The sequence below is a fragment of the Aspergillus pseudodeflectus genome, assembly GCF_044049435.1.
Source record: "Aspergillus pseudodeflectus strain CBS 756.74 chromosome Unknown BJX68scaffold_1, whole genome shotgun sequence".
In the NCBI taxonomy this organism is placed as follows: Eukaryota; Fungi; Ascomycota; class Eurotiomycetes; order Eurotiales; family Aspergillaceae; genus Aspergillus; species Aspergillus pseudodeflectus.
This window is the reverse complement of record NW_027263777.1, coordinates 605067-622417: the sequence shown is the minus strand read 5'-3', so window position 1 is coordinate 622417 and position 17351 is coordinate 605067. Positions and strand designations below refer to the sequence as shown.

Below are 17351 nucleotides of genomic sequence, written 5' to 3'. Positions count from 1 at the left end.
GGATGTTTGCTACGGGACACTGGATAGATTAAACGAGGAGAACAAACTACGTATCGTACTTTACACATCTCACCTCCCCACCCAATATTCTCAAGAGTGTCCTGTCTTACCAGTGTCTTTAAGAGCGTACTTGGAGGTGACTTGTGTCCAAAAGCAAAGAGCTTTCTATTATTCATAAAAACGTACCGCATTTGAGATTCTGAGAGGTATGGTTGCTTTTGCGACGGGATCTCGGAGTCGGAGGGGGCCGAAGTGTAGTTTACCCCTATTTACGAGGAGCGCCTCGATTTTCAGCGTCTAACTCGGGGCACGATTTTAATTATTCAACCCACTTGGCTGAGTGCGCCGTTGGCAAATCAATGCCAGTCTGCAGAACTATACGAAGTGGCTGACAGGGACAAAGCCAGCCAAGGGTTCGTCATGTGGGAAGTTAGATTCGTTGGAGACGCCTTGGTTGCTGCCCTGTGCAGGCAGGGCTGCCCTGCCACTGCCACTGTTGATTCTATTTTCTAAAGCTTCGTGCAAGCGCTGACTTGATCGAGTTGCTCATCGACGCCTGGGCACTGACTATGTACTCTGTCGAGACAGCCTGGCGATTCGAGGCACGCCTGCGACCAATAGTAGATACGAGGATACGTCCCTGAAGCTCAGTCAAGCAAGCCCAAGCGACAGCCAGAGACAATCAATCAGACTAACAAGCCGCCAAACTGTCAGAACCAGAGTAGAAAAGCAAGTACACATCTCGACATAAAGACTCCTCAACCGCGTTTACCTGAAACAAACACCACACCAGAGCCCCGATCGAAGGGAAGGATTTGAAGATCTGACGGGCTTAGGCAAATCAGGCACCAAGATCACACGGGTCCCATGACGACGATTTCCCTTTTGGGAGCTATACGTCGAGTCAAGCAAGCGACAGCGCTCTTGATTTTAGAGATGTGGTACGCCCCGTGTGACATTTCATCGCGCCTTGCCAGGCGAGTAATGTCGAGAATTGACTTGCTGAGAAGTACATAAATGTTGACCCTGAGTGTGATTAGCTTTGTAATTTGGGAGAGATGTGATTGATCATTGGTCAGAGGGATCTGGAATTGTGAGCAAAGGTTCAAAAGCTGGACAAATAAGGAGTTGATCATTAAATAATGAGTGCTTGAAGAGAGCCGATATTTGTGTCCAGAGTAATTGTGGGTTCCGCCTGTCAGGGACAGAGTGAAGATTGCCAGTCCAGAAGGATGTATAACATAGGAATAAGACTACTGGCCAGAGTGGGAAGAATTCTGGCTGAATCGTGTTAGATCGTACTTTTGGAGCCGATACAACTTGAAAAAATAACTAGAAATGGAGATCTCATGTATGGAAGCTTTCAACAGCAAACGAGATCACGGCGTCGTGTGATGGAGCGCTGCTTCTTGTCCATGAAGATCGAAGTAGCGGTATAGAAGATTTGAGTCAGCATGGGCAAGTCAGTCAGCCAACCTGCAGTGGAGGAGCAGACTGCGACAGCCACAGTCACCAGGGAAAAGAAACTGCAAGCAGCCATCGATCTCGCTCTGTTTGAGGCTTTGAGCAGCCGTCACGAGAAGCCCAGCGTTTCCGCGAGACGGAATCTATCGCGAACAGATTCGAGCCACGTCAATGAGGCTAGCGACCATGTGATGGATGGATGGGCGTCTTTCAGGCGATGCTCTCCGGCGCCAGAGATACTGACGTTACATGATGACTTTTGCCGGCGATGATTAGGCGCAGGTGGCTCGAGGATGCGAGACAGGGAAGAAGAGAGGCCGGGAACCCCCTGGAAGTGTGGACAGCCTTGAGCCTTGACAGGGGAGGGGTCTGCTGCAAAATGATATCAGAGGGAAGCCACTGGAGGGCCTAGAAGGGGGGTTTTGCATGTTTGGATCGCGCGAGCGGCGCCGGCGTTGCTATTTCCGTGTTCTTTGAGCTGTCCCACATGGCTGGGGGGAAATGCATATCAGCGGTCATCTGGACGTCAGCATTGCCAGACGAGCCGTCTTGAGTCTTTCGTAACTCGACAAGTGAGTTGGCAATCGCTGTTTTCCCTCTCTGTGCGAGATGTGAGTTGTCAAAATGGACAGATGATCAAGTCAACCCGCCACACTGGCGCAGTCGCGGTCTCAGTCTCGGTCTCAGTCTCACACTCTCACGCCTCGCATGTTCCAGTTCTTCCCCACGACTCCACGACCCACGAGGCCCGCGGGACTGGGAGCCGGCACCTCTATTCGAACTTTGTGTACGTCAACTCGCACCCTCGCCGTCCTTAGTCAACGGGGCTGAACACAGTCTGCCCCTGACTCAAACGGCTCTCAACAACAACGGCTCACCTCAGGCGAGGAAAAAGCGACAAGTTAGGCAACGGAGACCTCGCTCTGATCACCCCAATCGGCCCGCCCCGTCACACTCCCTGACCGTCCAAACCTTCATTAAACTAAGAAACACAGGCTCCAGGTCCTCCGTTTGTACGGATACGGACGATCCTCCGTCTCGATGGGCGGATACGCCTCCCCTTGTCAATCTCGACCAAGCCCAAGGTTCCTTCAAACCTTCTAAGTTCCAGGTTCCGGAATCTCCCTGCCCTTCCCCGTGGCCTGCCCCGTGGTTCCCCATAGTTCGTGTGTTTCATTGCCATTCATTTCCCAGGGACTCCCGTCCAGTCCAGGCCCTGAGGGAGGTCGAGTAGGTTCGTGCCGTTGTGCCTCGGCCTCGGCATATCGGAATTGGACTACTTTCCGGGGGTTGACAGCTTTGACAGGGTTACCAGAGTCCAGATCTTGATGTCATTTGATCTTGATGGGATTCCAACAATACCCGACTGTATTCCTTCTGTCCGTATGTTGTGTAGAGGACTATTTTGCCGTATGCATGTCTTTCCGGAAAGACGAGTCGTATGACTGAACTCGCACATCGTATCTCGAAGCCTTTTCTGTGATCAGGGACTCAGGCGGAATTCTTACCGAGGGATAGTAGACGCCATCATAGCTGCGGACTACAGTAGTGACAGGTGCGTGTAGAACCTACGAGCCGAAGCTGTAAAGGCAGGCGGTCCTGTCTGGTGATAGGACTGGAAGCATCGTGTGGCTCATTTCTTTCATTGCATCGGCTGCTCTATGTACTTGCGCATTTTGTCTCATAGCATGGTCTAATTAGATTATTATGCTAAAGCACGTCGCATTTTAGGTCATGGGGAAATATCCTATACAAGAAACTTAGAACTCTTGCTGGTCATCGCCGGAGATGATGACGTTGTTAATCTGTTTCGAGTGAGCTTTTGCGAAAAAAGTAAACAGGGGATGGGGCCTACCTTGAGCACCATACGGCAGAGCTGAGTTGCCAGCAGCAATTGTTGGCGCTTTCCAATCAATGGATCGATGACAAAGTGCTCTCTCATATCTGTAGACTCGTCAATACCAGCATCCGTCATTTCAGGGATGATACGTACCGTTATTGCCAGTCAGCATACAGTCGACGCCCAGTCGAGAGTTGTTCTCCTTCACTTGACGCGACTTTATGGCAGCCAGTGTCTCAATCGGGCTCAAGCCTGAGTTCTCGGAAAGTGCCAGTGGCACTGCATCCAATGCATCGGCGAATGCGCGCATGGCATATTGCTCGATTCCGGGACTCTGCATTGAAGACTCTGTGAGCCGGAGAAATAATCAATAGATAAGACTTGGGATGTTATCACGAACCTTGACAGCAGCGTCCTCTACAGCAATAGAGCAGGCAATCTCCGCAGCTCCTCCACCGTACACGACACGGTTATCGCGAACCAGGTTACGGACAACGCAAATGGCATCGTGCAGTGAGCGCTTGGCCTCATCAATGATCTGGGAATACGTTAGTATCGCGAGAATACCCACTAGTTGCACCGTAAATACTCACCATCTTGTTGCTACCTCGCACAAAGATAGTCACAGCGCGGCTGTTGGCGCACTCTTCAATGACAAGCATCTTCTCTCGCGTGGTACCGAAGGTCATCTCGCGCACCCGACCAGCAGTTCCGAGTTTGTCAGCGCTGAGATCCTCGAATCGAGGAACGATACGACCGTTGGTTGCGATGGCAATCAATTCGATTTCGGGTCCACCGACCCAGCGAACCGCAGGAAGCTTGTTCTGTAGTAGGAGATGGTTGGCCTCGTCATCGAAACCCCACTGGCAAATCACCAGGTTGGCTCCAGAATCTTTGAGATGCTGGATCATCTCTGTGAACTTCTCCTTCTCGTAGTCTTGCAGGCGCTTGAATTCCTCGACCGAAGTGATGTCGAGCTTGTGCTTTGTCTTGGGCTTCGGGGGCTCGAACGGACAGGTCAGGATGGCCAGCTTCGCGTCCGTGACCTCGTCGGGCATCTGGGGATGAGAGAAATCCTTATCGACAATAACACCCTTGACGAGGAGCGAATCCTCGAGCGCTCCTCCGACCTTTCCGTCCACCTTGATCAATTCGAAATCGACATCCTTTCGTTCAAGGTCCGCAACCGAGAGTACAGCATCGACGGCTATCTGAGCAAACTGGTCGTGTGACTTGGAAACACTGTCGGAGAATCAGTGTCATGCTGAGCTGGGTTCTGTGAATGCTCTTACATCTTGCTTCCCAAGCTAGTCTTTGCAACCTTCAGCAGATTTTCAGTATTGTCCTTTGTGAATTTGATTTCGTCACTGATCTTGTCGAGCTGCGCTACAGCGATTTCGCAGGCTGCGTCGTAACCGTCCGCAATTCTAATAGGATGGATGCCCTTGTCGATGAGTTCCGACGCCTGTTCGAGCATGGCCGCAGCTAGAACGACAACACCGGTTGTTCCATCACCAATTTCTTCATCTTGGGATTTTGAGAGCTCGACGAGAAGTTTGGCCACGTTGTTCGTAATCTCCATCTGATAGCAGAACATATTAGAAACCGGCGAAGACTGCGGTTGTAAATTGAGCAGAAACGAACCTGTCCGAGAATAGTCGCGCCATCGTTGGTGACAGTGATATCGCCGTCGGGGGAAATGAGGATTTTATCGAGACCACGGGGACCCTATATGTTCTCTGAGCTTTTGTCCTGGGGAGGTTTGGGCTGGCGGCGTCCGTACCAAAGAAGTCTTCACGATGCTGGCGACAGTCTTAGCGGCCACAATGTGTGATTTCACAGCTTCCGTTCCGTGTTGTCTCTTCTTCTTTCCCTGACTATTTGAGCGGAAATGTCAGCAAATTCTTGCCGGAGGGTAGAATTTGGGCTCCGCGGCGTACTCTCGAACAATGATGAAGGGACGACCCTGCTCATCTTTCATTACAGAAGCTTTTCAGATCGTTAGTGACCGATTACCGGACGATTATATTTGAAGCCAGATATTCGAACCTTGAGAAAGATCAAGCTCTAAAGTAGAGATAGGAGATTAGCACATTGTCTGGGTGAGGGGTATCGGGGACGCACGCATCGCCATCTTGACAGGCTGCCACTTGGCAGAAGGGGAAAATCAAAACTTAAGAAAGATCCGAGTAAATCAGGATAGGACCAAAGAGCAAATACCTCCCAAGCAAGTTGCAGAGGTGAGGTGGGAGCGATAATTCAGAATTGTGATCTGCCTGGACGACTTCAATGGGCTCTTTTCAGAAATTCTGGAGATGTCCAATTCGGGGCTAGTAGCTGCTTCCCATATCAGGCTTAGCGCGTTTTTCCCCTACGCGCATTGAATGCGCGACTCAGCAATCTGGCTGCCAACATGATATCTCTCTCCGAGACTTTTGCTCCATACGCTTTGAGCTGAGGATCCGTCCGACTTATGAAGTCAATCGGTCTCATCGCAGATCATTAGCTCACCGTCAAACTGTTTTCACGATTGTTTAACTTCGTCTCGTCACGAACAATGCCGCGTGAGTGATCCATTGGCTTTTGCCGCGAGCTTCGCGTTTTGCTGACTGTCGCAAACAGCCGCCGTGGCCGACTTGTCTGATGACGAATCGTCAACTGGCGAATCTATTCCTTATGAGGAGGTTGAGGACGTAGATGAGGAGGGCGATGACGAGGACGAGGACGTGTGAGTTGTCGCCAAACTGACTGGCGATTGATGAGCGCTGACCGGACCAGGTACATTGTCGAGAAGATCGTGGGACATAAGTTCAAATCTGACGTGCGTATATTCTCTTTTGTTATGCGACGCATCTTGAGCTGACTATGCGACAGGGCACCCTCATGCTCCGAGTGAAATGGCAAGGATACAGTGACCCCAAAGACCAGACGCTGGAACCGGAGGAGAACCTGCTGTAAGTTATTTCCATTTCCTCGTTCTTTCTATCTCTTTACTAATTCATATCAGCGAAGGCGCAAAGGATGTGCTTGATGAGTACTTCAAGGGTCTCGGAGGACGACCGGAGAAACCAGAGCCCAAGAAGCGCAAGTCTATGGGACGGCCACCGAAATCAACCCCCGAGAAGCTGGAGCCCCGAAAGCGCAGAAGGTCGCGAGCGGGCACCGAAACTGATGCCACTGAGGACAAGGAGAAAGAGAAAGACAGTCAAGTGCCCGACTGGGTACCCAAGTCAAAGAGCTGGGAGAACGAGGTCAAGGCAGTGGATACCATTGTTCGCGAACGTGATGGGCTGGTAGCATTCTTGCACTGGAACAATGACAGGAAATCCAAGGTCTCTATCGAAATGTGTTATGAAAAATGCCCCCGCAAAGTGAGTGTATCCCATGCCTCGTTTGACCAATGCTAACCTCGAGCAAGATGCTCAAATTTTACGAACAACATCTGTGAGTTTCTCTATGTCCATCGATATCCTCAACTTGTCTAACATTCACTAGGGTCTTCAAAGATTCGTAATCGCCCATTCTATTCACCTCGGCACCAACTGAAATTTGTCGGCATACTAGGCCTGAATCTCATCCTCATCTAAAGAGGATCAGGCCACCCTTGATCCGGCCTAATGTCAATCTCACAGAAATGGCGGAGGCTGGAGTTGGATTCAAGGGAATTATTCGACTCAATTCTTTCGGATTGTATGATAGGTTCTTGGTTACAGTTGTCATGGGTTTTCTTATACTGGTGTTGAGACCCCACAAAAACAACCCCTCTTGCAAAGCCAGAGCAATATGGATTCCGAAAACTGAGGAGATCGCATGGGCCTGTTCATACCACGGTCATCTAGGTGTTATTTCCTTGAGTGCTATTTTCCGCGGGTCTGGTATTTCGACTTTCGGCGCTGATGTACATAGCAGTAATCTTTTTTCGACTGAAGTTTATAAAGTCATCATGTTAATTAGCCCTTGCAAGACCGAGATACTTCCACCTAGTATCGAATAGATCCGAGCCATGCTTCTCTAGAACATGCTGAACCTCTCGACTGTCCTGTGCATCAATACAGCTGTCATCATGAGCTGTCCATACTCCACGCATATCAGCAGGAATGCCCCTCCCGGCAACCAAGGACTCTAATACAGTGTCGGCCAATTCGGGGTCCATACTTGTGCACTGTAGAGCTTCAATAATCTGTCCTTCGTCCCCCTTCCCGCGACGCAGGCGATCCTCAATCCATGTATCGATGTCCTGTTCTGGGGCTTCTTCTTCGGGTTCTGGTTCTGGCTCAAAGAAAGGTAGTTCGAGGAAGAGATCATTAATACCAGTGCCGTCTGTTCCGGTTGGCTGTGGCGGTTCAGCCTCTTTTGTGCTTGGTTGGACTGTGGTCTTTGCCTTCTTGGGATAAGACGGTGTTTCGTGGCGTGAGGTTTCTCTCTGAGCAAGTGGCTCAGAGGGTACCCGTATCTGGCGGTTTCTTTGCTGTGATGGTTCTGCCTTCTGTGCGCTGATTGGGCCGTTGTATGTGTGTTGATTTGTTGTGGTTGGTCCTGGACTTCGTTTTCTCTTCTTCTCCTGTGTCTGTTGTGGTGTGCCGCTCCTCCTGTTGACCGTATCGTCTAGACGTGTTGACGATGCACGAGAGCCAGCTTCTCTGCGGACTTCCTCGTTCTCAGCACGACTAGGGGTTGGCCCTACCATACAACCGGGCCGTGGACGCCCTCGAACTCTTTTGATGTACCTATCACGCCATGATTGGTACGTATGTCGCGGATGCTAGGCCAGATATTAGTGAAGGAAACCCCATGCCAGGAAGGGAGTAGATACCTTTGCGGCTAAATCTTGGTAGAGCTTGTTTCCTTGAATGCCGGCAGTGGAGTTCCTCTCAAAAGGCTGCATGTAGTCCCAGAGAATCTGGTCATCCTCTAGGGTATAGGCTAATCTGTGACCTTTGTTTGGGATATTGGTAGCCCCTACAGGCCGGTGTGAGGATGGCCCAACCTTGTAGTTCTCCAGATCCTGTAGTACGCCGTTTTGAATCGATTTCTCAATGAACTGATAAGAGTAACTAGATGTAGTCAGTCATACGTATTCTACACGTAATAGATGACAAGGAGGTTGTTCTTACACATTTGGTGGCAAATTCTTTTTCTTGTGATCCACGATTAGAACATCCGCATCCTTTTCCTGCAGCCTTACGAAACCACCGTTTTGCTTAAAGTGTGTTAGTGAGATGCAGGAGAGCGATGAATTCAAGGTTTCACCTGTATGAGCTCCTTGAATCTACTCCTCTGAGGGACATTATGGGATAGCCAAAATGACATCCCCTTGAAAAGGTGGCCCTGCCCGTTTGCTGCTGTCTCACCACCCTCATGTTCTTCAGCTTGATTTGACGCCATTTCTTCACCGTAGATTTGAAATTTGCATACGACTTTCTAAGAAGATATCACCTGGGGTTGGGGTTGGGCGCGTCCGTTGACCAGGTCAAATCATGTGGTCACGCGTTGGAGGTTGCTAACATTTGAACTTTGAGCATAAACAGAACTCCCCGTAGAGCGGGATTTGCGCAGCAAGAACAATCGTGACTATCAAAATCTGCGCAAGCTATCTGAAATTTCAGTCGAAAGCCAACCTCCTGTGCGGCCATCCAGATAATTCACAATGTCACGTGCCTTGTGATTAGCGGGGATTCACGAGATGAGGATTCATCACTCTCTCGACTGTCTTCTCGAATCGATCTTACAGACTCACGGCTCCGAGCACTTTGAAGACTATGCCCGCGAAATAGCTCGACAAAACGGCCTGCTTTGACCTTCTAGGGTCTTCATCTTCAGAGCCATGGGACTTCTCCGGACCATCGCGATTGCGATCCTAGGATTCTCAGCCTTTGTCTTTGTTGTCCTCTTTGGAAGACTACCATTCTTTCGGTATGGGGATAGCATTGATAAGGTGTCATTGCGACTGATCAAAGCAGGAAAACACCGATTGGCCTCCTCCATAGGATCGTCTGGATACATATCCCCAATGGAATATTGTTTATTGATTCTCGCCTTTTCGGTGGACGCGTCTTGAGCTGCTGGAGTAGGGCTGGTAGCTATGTATTCTATGAGAATCACCCTCTCGTGCTTGTCAGTTGAACACACCACCCTCTCTTGTATTGCTATTGACACTTCTCGAAGATATTCTTTACGTCGCTTCTGATTATCGGCGAAGTCATATTTGTTCCGAGTGCTTGGCCGCGGGTCTCCGTGGTCGATCGAGCTTGCATCCCAGTCGCTGTAACTTTCCCGTACATCTTCCTATATCTCAGTGTTATCACCAAGTCATTCATTACCCCAGAGAACCACAACCAGGAGATGAAGCGCTACCCTTATGACAAGGTCATATTTCAGCCTGGACACCGCTGCACGACATGTGACTTTCTCAAACCAGCGAGGAGTAAACATTGCAGCTATTGCAAGGGTTGCATTGCTCGGCACGATCACCATTGCATATGGCTCACGAACTGTGTCGGTCTCAACAACTACCAATACTTTCTATCCCTGTTGCTCTCTTTGAGCGTTATGCTCGCATACGGCGCTTTTCTTGGGTACACTATATTGTCCCAAACTTACGACAGGCTTATACCACGGACTCATCCAGTTCGCCTGAGAAAACAAAGCTGGACTACTTTCTTCAATATTTGCGCAACGGTTGTGGCGGCGGATGCTCGGGTTGGAGGAGTCACGATGCTAATGTTTATGACTGCTCCGTTGGCCATTGCCTTCCTCGTCTATCACATTTACCTCATCTGGGCCGGCATGACGACCAACGAAAGTGCTAAATGGTCCGACTGGAAGGATGACGTGGCCGATGGGATTGCCTTCAAGTTGATACGCGACAGGTCCGACTCCCCTCTCCTTGCTTTCCCGCAAAGCACGAGTTCTTGGCCGGTGACTAGTGATCAAGTCCTTGTATTTACAGACGGAGAGCCGCCGAAGAAGGGACATCGAGTCGAAAAAGGCTCAAACGAGGTTCTCCAACCGCGTAACCCGGATGCTGCCATTGATCCGAGGTTCGTCCAGGTCCAAAGCATGAAGGAGATCGATAACATTTACGATCTGGGCTTCTGGAATAATCTGCGCCATGTCTTCAAGATTCCTGCAAGGCGTGATTCATATAGCTAGTACAGAGGTTTTGTTAGCTTCGCAGTTTATACAAAGTTTAAAGATAAAAAACAAAAATGACAATGACTGAAGATATAGTTTGGTGTGCCTGCGAATCACGAGACTTGATCAATAGAGTAATCGGGGCGATCTTCTCGGAGCCGGAAAAATTTACCTCTTCAACACATTTCGATTTCTTCTGTCCCACCAAATCCCGCCTTACTCTTTGATGGTCCTTGTTCCTGACTTACTTCCGTAACCGATTTGATCTCGGCTTCGAGCAGCTTGTGCTTCCCGGCGCCCAAGCCACCGCCAACATGGCGGACCGATCTCCGACAGAAGTGAAGCCAAAATGCACTCCCGCGGAGCTCATGCTGAAGGTGATTTTGATGGGAACACTGAGCCACTACGAGACGCGGGGCATGATTGACGACAAACGTTTGGACCACATGCTCTCTGCTGGAAAACAGATCTTGTACAAGACACACCAAGAGAGCGACGTTAGGTAACTCTAGCAGCTCGCCGCTTATTTCCGGTTCGTTCATGCGGTATCTAACACTTGTGCCTCTCTAGACATGGCCTGGGACTGTCCCCGGACATCTGGCAAGGCCTCACCGATGTATTTACGAAAGCAATCCCCGTCCTCGAGTCTCAGTCATTCATCTGGAAATGCCCGCCGGCTGCGAACTACGAACACTCCTCCTCCAACCTCATAGCCTATAATTACTTTTCGCTTGTCAAGGATATCGAACGTCTCAATGACCTTTGCACAATCGCCCGGAATTTGTTAGCGACAACGAAAAAGGCACAGAATATGGCAGCCGAGAAAGGGTTCGATCAAAGAGTTTTGGCTTTGGTAGACACTTGTGTTCGTGTTACAGCGCGGGGCTTCGACGGAGAGACAAACGCGAGAAACGAGGAACGCTGGCAAAAAGTGGTCAATCTCTACAAGCGGCTTCTGATTACATGTCTTCAATTCTTGCATAACTTTATTATGCACAATGAACAGCGCAAGATGGTTCTTTGGTTGGACCTTTTCGGGTACCACTCCACTGGAGATTCCAACATCATTCAGCCCAAGGAACCGCTCGATCAGGCCAGCAGCCAGCCGGAGGGATTAGCACCGGTAGTTAAGACTGGTGAAAGGATAGTCAATCCTCCTATTCGAGCGCTTTATGATCAGACCGCCGAGGATCTTCTGCTCGAGACGATATCCAATTTTCCCCGCGAACCCGCGACTATCAAGGAGGAAGCGGCCATGCTATTACTCGCAAACATCAAAGACCACATGGAGAAGCTTTTGGGCCGTGATTTGACGGCGATTCAGGAAATGGGAAAAGACCCGGATCAGGTCAAAGAGATCCGTGCTGCTCTTACCGCCATCCTGGGTGCTAAAGTGGATGGGTGGTCCGACCTTCAGGATAGAGCAAAGGATCTTCCACCTGCGCTTCCGGACGATGAACCTCCTCGGAAGAAGGCGATCCTTACAATCGACCGCAGCCCGACCGCAGGATTTCCGCGCATTTGCTGGTCGGATCTTCCAGACCTTAACGAATACGGCGCATTCGCTGCGGGTGATGCTCCTTTCGCGGAGGAAGACACAAGCATGCCAAGATCGGCTCAATCGGCAGCAGAGACTCTTCAGGAAGCGAAGGACGAGTTAATGGCACGGCTGCAGGAGAGCTCGCAGCTCGGTGATGGTGGAGAACATGACTATGATGCAGGCGACGCAGGAACTGTTGGCGACGACGACTCGCGGAGCCTTGAAGCAGTTGCTGATGGGAGCATGGACGAAGAGGAGGAAGACGACGATGAGGACGATGACGATTATCGTGGGCGTCCCGGTGACCAGCAGCGCGGCTTGCTGACCGATATTCCCCTCGTGCTGGGCCCTGCCGAAATTGAAGCCTTGCCTATGATTATCCAGGCTGGTATTGTCGACAGCTTTGGTCTGAAAGGCGGCGAAAGGACCGGATCGCGAAACATGCAAGCTCTCAGATGCCACGTTCTTCTCACACAGGAGACAGGCCGGAATCTATTGCGGGAGCTTCTGATATTTATCGCTGCATGGGATCTCCCTGACGACGAGCTCTACTTTAAGATGATGGTTCAAATCATGGATGCAGTCCTGAAGAACGGACTCATGTCTCACGCTTACTCGGACTTCGGCCAGCCTAAGGATATCATCTCCCCAGCACAGGCCGTCGTCGTAAAAATCCTCACACATATCTTCAGAGCCAAGTACTCCCCCGCTTCAGTCACTGGTTCGGGTTCGGGCCAGGCCAACGCAGCAAAGAGCCCAGGACCACTTTCCCGAGTCGACGTTCTCACAGTTCGCTACATGTTCACAATCTTTCGCGGCAACATCATTCCCGAGACATGCGCCCTAATCTATCTCCAGGGCCAGATCCGAGCTGGACGAGCACTTCCCGAGGACTTTCCTCTGAACTTATGGGATATGGAACGTGTATACGAGGGTGTTTACCAATTCCTAGAATTTTTCGCGGTTCTGACAGAGAACAACGACTGGAAGAACCTCCTAGTCAAATGGGAGATTGTCTACGACCTAGTGACATTGATCAAGGAGCTCGAAACGAGCATTCCAAAGGGCCAGCTTAGCCAACTCAACCTTGGACGCAACAGCCCATCCCGAGACCAACAAGAAAGCTCAAGCCCCGGTCCTATCGCCGTCGAACGACCATACGACCCTAGCGAACCAGACCCGGCTGAGGGTGGCACCGTGTCAAGACCCGAGTCGCCACCCATCACCGAGGACCCTTCTGAATTCGAGTGGCGCAACTTGAAAAAGCTCGTCGTGCTTGTCCTTTCGTCTCTTGTGTGGAAGTGCCCCGAAGTGCAAGACCAGATCCGGAAGCACGGTGGTGTCGAGACAATTTTGTCGTGCACCAACTTTGATGCGCACAACCCGTATATCAAAGAGCATGCTGTGATGTGCCTCAAGTTCTTGCTCGAGGGAAACCGCGAAAACCAGAAACTTATCGAGGAGCTCGAGGCTCGAGAAGTAGGGGATGACAACGGGATGCTGGAGCAGAGAGGCCTTGAAGCTGTAATTGATAAGACGGGCAAGCTGGCTCTTCGACCACGAGAAGGCCCACCCGCACCCGAAAGGGATTGACCAGAGTAACTGCATGGTAGTGAATTCGTACATACCCATCACATAAAATACGATATGCGAGATCATACTCGTAATGTTGGACAATGCAATCAACCACCATACCGTAGCTTGGGATAAGATCCTGCTCAACCTGGAACTCCCCCTATAGATAGCTGATAAACCAGAACCGAAATCAACCGTACATCCCATCCCACTCCTCCTCGTCATCCTCCTCCACAGCCTTCTTCCTTGCTTCCGCCTTCTCCCTCAACTGCTCCGCAAAGTCCGTTCGGTCAAGCGGACACGTCCCCCGCAACCGCAGCCACGGCCTTACACACTCCAAATCAAACAAATGCGTCGGGTGACACGGTAACCGCACAACGAGCGGATATTTGTCGTCTAGAAATGGGTTGCTGCAGATCGGACATGACTGGGAGGGTTTCAGCGAGGAGCGCGGGACACGATCGAGTCCTATTTCGTCCAAGTATTATTAGCATGCGCGATGCCGCCGAGAAGTACCACGCAGGAAGAAAGGAAAAGGGAGGCTCCCACCATCACAAAACTCCTCCGATACCCCCTCCACCTCCTTTGGCGGTCTATCCGCACGCTGCAACAGAATTTGGATCATTTCCTGAAGGAGATCATCACCATGTTCAGTCGACGTGTTATCTGCTTCTGGCAATATGGGGTTATTCAATTGGTTCGCCAGTTGTTCACGAATCCCATTGATATCCGGACTATAGTAGGAGCCACTGCCTTGGAGACGCATAGCAGTCAGCCCCTCGGCGAGGGAGTAGTACAGGGCGCTTATGTCTCCCGGAGGAGGGACGGCGCCGCGCCGGGAGCGATTCTCATCGGAGGAGACTTCGGAGAGGGTTGCGAAAAAGGTGGAGAGGTCTGGGCGGCGACTGCGAGACGGTTGGGCGGGGTTTGAGGGGTCAGTTGTGTTGTGTTCGACTGTTTGGACGGAGCTTGTTAGTCGGGGTCAGGGAGGGGATGAGGGGTTCAGTTACTTGCCTTCGTAGGTCGACATGGTTGCGGGGTGTCCTGTCTGGACCTCTCTGGTTGTGAGTTAATGGATTTTTGACGAAGGTAATGGTTGAAGATAAGCCACAGGACGAAATTTCAAAGACTGAGGTCTGAAGAGAGATTTATCTCTTGGGGAAGAGCCAGAGCTTGAGCTTTGCGGGGAGGCAGCAGGCCCTGACGCGTTTTCGGCACCCGAGACTGTGACGAGGTCCCGATTCCAACGAGTCGGCGACTGACCTAGCAGATAAACAGGTACAGAATTATAAATAGTGATTCAGAGCTATAAAGTGGCCAGAATGATTAGAAAATCAACAGGTGAATCTTATTTCAGTAATCGAAATCTTCATATACTACTTTTTTACTGGCCAGCCAATTAAACACCGGTACCTTCAACATAGGGCTGCCGCAGAAGTACCAAACTTCTGCTAATGAGAGGTCGATATCTTGCGCTTTCATTCTCCGGCGTTGTACTTGTGCTCCGGATGACGCGACGTTCTCTAGTTCAGCGTTGCTCTGTTGACTTCGATGGTCAACCCCAGTGACAAATACGGTTGTGGAACCACGCAGCTTTGGGAATCGTTTGAAAGTATCCAGAACCAGTCCGATATCTTTGAGCGAAATCGACCAGAAGAGGCGCAATCGGCTCACATCAATCACAGGGAGGTGCGCTAAAACTGGCGTAATACCGATACCACCTGCTATGAACGGCAGTATATCGCTGGTTTGTTGGGTTAGTTGGAAGTCTCCCCCGAAGCCTTTCAAAGGCACTTCCAAACCAGCTCTCTCACTTGTGCGAAAGAGCGCACTGGTCACATTTCCGTGCTTTCGAGCCGTTATCTCAAACTCTCCATCAGGCAAGAGATGACCTGGGCTCGATGAGACTGTGAATGTACGGACGTAGTCATCGTTGATGCTTGACGGATCGTCATCTCTCATATGGCTGTAGCCCATGTCCAGTTCGTCATAGAAAGAGAACGTTGCATATTGTCCTGGGGTCCACGATCCGGCTTCTTTCAGATCTGAAATGCGAAAGCGAAATCTGCCAATTGATGGGGTTATCAGTTCCTTTCCGATCAATGTTGCAGTGACCGTTGACTCGCGGTTACCCAAGGCTGCCGCCGAGGCTCTTTCTGATGTAAGGTATCGGACGCTGGGATTGTATGGTGACGGCTTCCCGGGAATGCCTCGAAACGACAGAGCTTTCTCCACAAACCGAGCCGCTGTGACGGTTACTCTGACCACAATGTTAGAGCGAGGGAGAACAGCAGACGCATCTTTGCCGACAAGAATCTCTGTAGTGCCAGTGGCGAATAGAGCATTGCCTGTATCGAAGTCTGGGAAGACAAATCCTGCTGAAGGAGTAGTTTGGAGGTTCCCCAGAGTTTGATAGAGACGATTTCCAGAATACTCAGGGTATACAAACACCGCGCCACTGGGCTGATTAGAGATGACCCGAGCAAACCCAGGAGGTCCTCCGCGAATGTTCGTATCCATATCCTCTCCTCCGTGAGAAGAGGAGATGAACAAGGTATCTGCACGGTTTAGCATGTCAATGGCGCTAGGATGTAGCTGAGGGGTTTCTGAGATCAGCTTCGGCTCTGGAGAGGCGGGGACAATGCGTTTCGCATTGAGGTACTTGGGACAGTTACCTGCGTGAGCGTTAGCGCGGATCAAATTGTCTTTTGAAAGAAGGACCTTACCGAGACTACCATCAACATGAACAGTGAGGTTTGCGATGCCGGCGCGAATGCGCTCATCTTCGTCCGGAATATCTAGTGACCCGGTGTCTAATTTTCCAGACAGTTTCACCCTCCGGCGAGTTTCTAGATCGACAGCTAGGAAAGCCATCACTTTGCCGCTATTTCCTGTAGAGTTGAGGAGTAAACTCTCAACAACGGGATCGTATGTTCTCCCGACAGGAGTTCTGATGTCGAAACTGGAATGAGAGGTTGCTGTAGCAAAGCCTTCCTCGCCGCCCCAAACTGAAGCCCAAGGTCTTCCTTCCTGATCAAGAGCCCCGATGGCGAGTAGAGGGGACTGCTTCATCAGCAGCGCCGCTGGACGGGTCAGGAACGGAACAGTGGGGTTGTCCTGGTAGGGCACCCGGAGCAACTGGTGCATCTTGTCTTCGCCATCATGCCACGGGACGGAGGTTGTGAGGATGGCTGCCATGGCTGTGAATGTGAGACAAGTACGTAGAAGAGTGACGATGTCAGATGGAAGTGGATGCGAGATCTGGACTCTTTAGCTGGTGTGTGACTTGTGTCTGAAAGGTGGGGGGAAACTACCACGAGCCGCCCTGCCTGTCGGCCCTCGTTAGCGTCGATTCTATCAACGATTGTTCGCAAGATTTGAACGGCATTTGATGACTTATAACCAACTTCTTGAAGACTCTCAGAGGCGACTAAGAGCGTACGATGTATGATGTGCCAAAGCCATTCTCATCGAAAATGTGAGTTGTAAACATTTGAGTTTCTCAATACGAACCCACGGTAGCGATCGTCAGAGTGATTCGTGGACGGTGGAGCGGTTTCCATGGGTGAAATGAGGCTAACAGAGGCTTTGCCATGGCAGCTTAAAATAGACGGATCTGGGCTGATGGGGCAGCCCTGACGTGTGTTGACATTTCTTCAACTCCAACTTCTTGTTGCTGGTTCAAGAATCAACTTTTTCTGTTTACGGAGTTCCTGGTTACGGTCGGGCTTGCTCTTCGCTACGCCGCCGCCCAAAGTCTCTACCAAATGGTCCAGTGATCGGCGTCCTCGACTATTT

At 50.7% G+C, this 17351-nt stretch overlaps 7 protein-coding genes across 7 annotated transcripts; 3 read left to right on the top strand and 4 right to left on the bottom strand.

Moving 5' to 3' along the window:
* Positions 1–2924: 2924 nt before the first annotated feature.
* On the bottom strand, positions 2925–5595 carry BJX68DRAFT_6369 (chaperonin-containing T-complex subunit CCT5). The gene is made up of 11 exons (XM_071049531.1): positions 5429–5595; positions 5354–5371; positions 5245–5293; positions 5088–5181; positions 4949–5032; positions 4597–4886; positions 3898–4546; positions 3705–3842; positions 3458–3638; positions 3320–3408; positions 2925–3269 (listed from the first exon to the last, which is right to left on the bottom strand). The coding sequence occupies exons 1-11, from the start codon at positions 5436–5438 to the stop codon at positions 3225–3227; spliced, it is 1647 nt and encodes a 548-aa protein (XP_070905586.1). The 5' UTR covers positions 5439–5595; the 3' UTR covers positions 2925–3224.
* Positions 5596–5723: 128 nt separating this feature from the next.
* Positions 5724–7034, top strand: BJX68DRAFT_6334 (chromo domain-containing protein). Its single transcript, XM_071049524.1, has 7 exons — positions 5724–5868; positions 5927–6032; positions 6083–6125; positions 6179–6258; positions 6312–6675; positions 6723–6748; positions 6800–7034. The coding sequence occupies exons 1-7, from the start codon at positions 5862–5864 to the stop codon at positions 6816–6818; spliced, it is 645 nt and encodes a 214-aa protein (XP_070905585.1). The 5' UTR covers positions 5724–5861; the 3' UTR covers positions 6819–7034.
* A 216-nt stretch (positions 7035–7250) lies between these two features.
* Positions 7251–8689, bottom strand: BJX68DRAFT_260314 (putative transcription factor Rap1; the record flags this gene model as incomplete). Its single annotated transcript, XM_071043858.1, has 4 exons — positions 7251–8066; positions 8118–8358; positions 8419–8504; positions 8555–8689. The coding sequence occupies 4 exons, from the start codon at positions 8687–8689 to the stop codon at positions 7251–7253; spliced, it is 1278 nt and encodes a 425-aa protein (XP_070905584.1).
* A 130-nt stretch (positions 8690–8819) lies between these two features.
* BJX68DRAFT_6349 (DHHC family palmitoyltransferase) lies at positions 8820–10528 on the top strand. The gene is made up of 3 exons (XM_071049527.1): positions 8820–9217; positions 9265–9418; positions 9470–10528. Exons 1-3 carry the CDS (start codon positions 9129–9131, stop codon positions 10454–10456), a joined length of 1230 nt encoding a protein of 409 aa, XP_070905583.1. The 5' UTR covers positions 8820–9128; the 3' UTR covers positions 10457–10528.
* A 90-nt stretch (positions 10529–10618) lies between these two features.
* Positions 10619–13763, top strand: BJX68DRAFT_6323 (Ataxin-10 homo-association domain-containing protein). Its single transcript, XM_071049521.1, has 2 exons — positions 10619–10940; positions 11009–13763. The coding sequence occupies exons 1-2, from the start codon at positions 10753–10755 to the stop codon at positions 13569–13571; spliced, it is 2751 nt and encodes a 916-aa protein (XP_070905582.1). The 5' UTR covers positions 10619–10752; the 3' UTR covers positions 13572–13763.
* BJX68DRAFT_6311 (uncharacterized protein) lies at positions 13658–14877 on the bottom strand. The gene is made up of 3 exons (XM_071049519.1): positions 14568–14877; positions 14103–14507; positions 13658–14021 (listed from the first exon to the last, which is right to left on the bottom strand). Exons 1-3 carry the CDS (start codon positions 14581–14583, stop codon positions 13744–13746), a joined length of 699 nt encoding a protein of 232 aa, XP_070905581.1. The 5' UTR covers positions 14584–14877; the 3' UTR covers positions 13658–13743.
* A 2-nt stretch (positions 14878–14879) lies between these two features.
* BJX68DRAFT_222672 (putative oxidoreductase, FAD-binding) lies at positions 14880–17107 on the bottom strand. Its single transcript, XM_071038021.1, has 3 exons — positions 16868–17107; positions 16280–16814; positions 14880–16228 (listed from the first exon to the last, which is right to left on the bottom strand). Exons 2-3 carry the CDS (start codon positions 16749–16751, stop codon positions 14907–14909), a joined length of 1794 nt encoding a protein of 597 aa, XP_070905580.1. The 5' UTR covers positions 16752–16814; positions 16868–17107; the 3' UTR covers positions 14880–14906.
* Between the last annotated feature and the right edge of the window lie 244 nt (positions 17108–17351).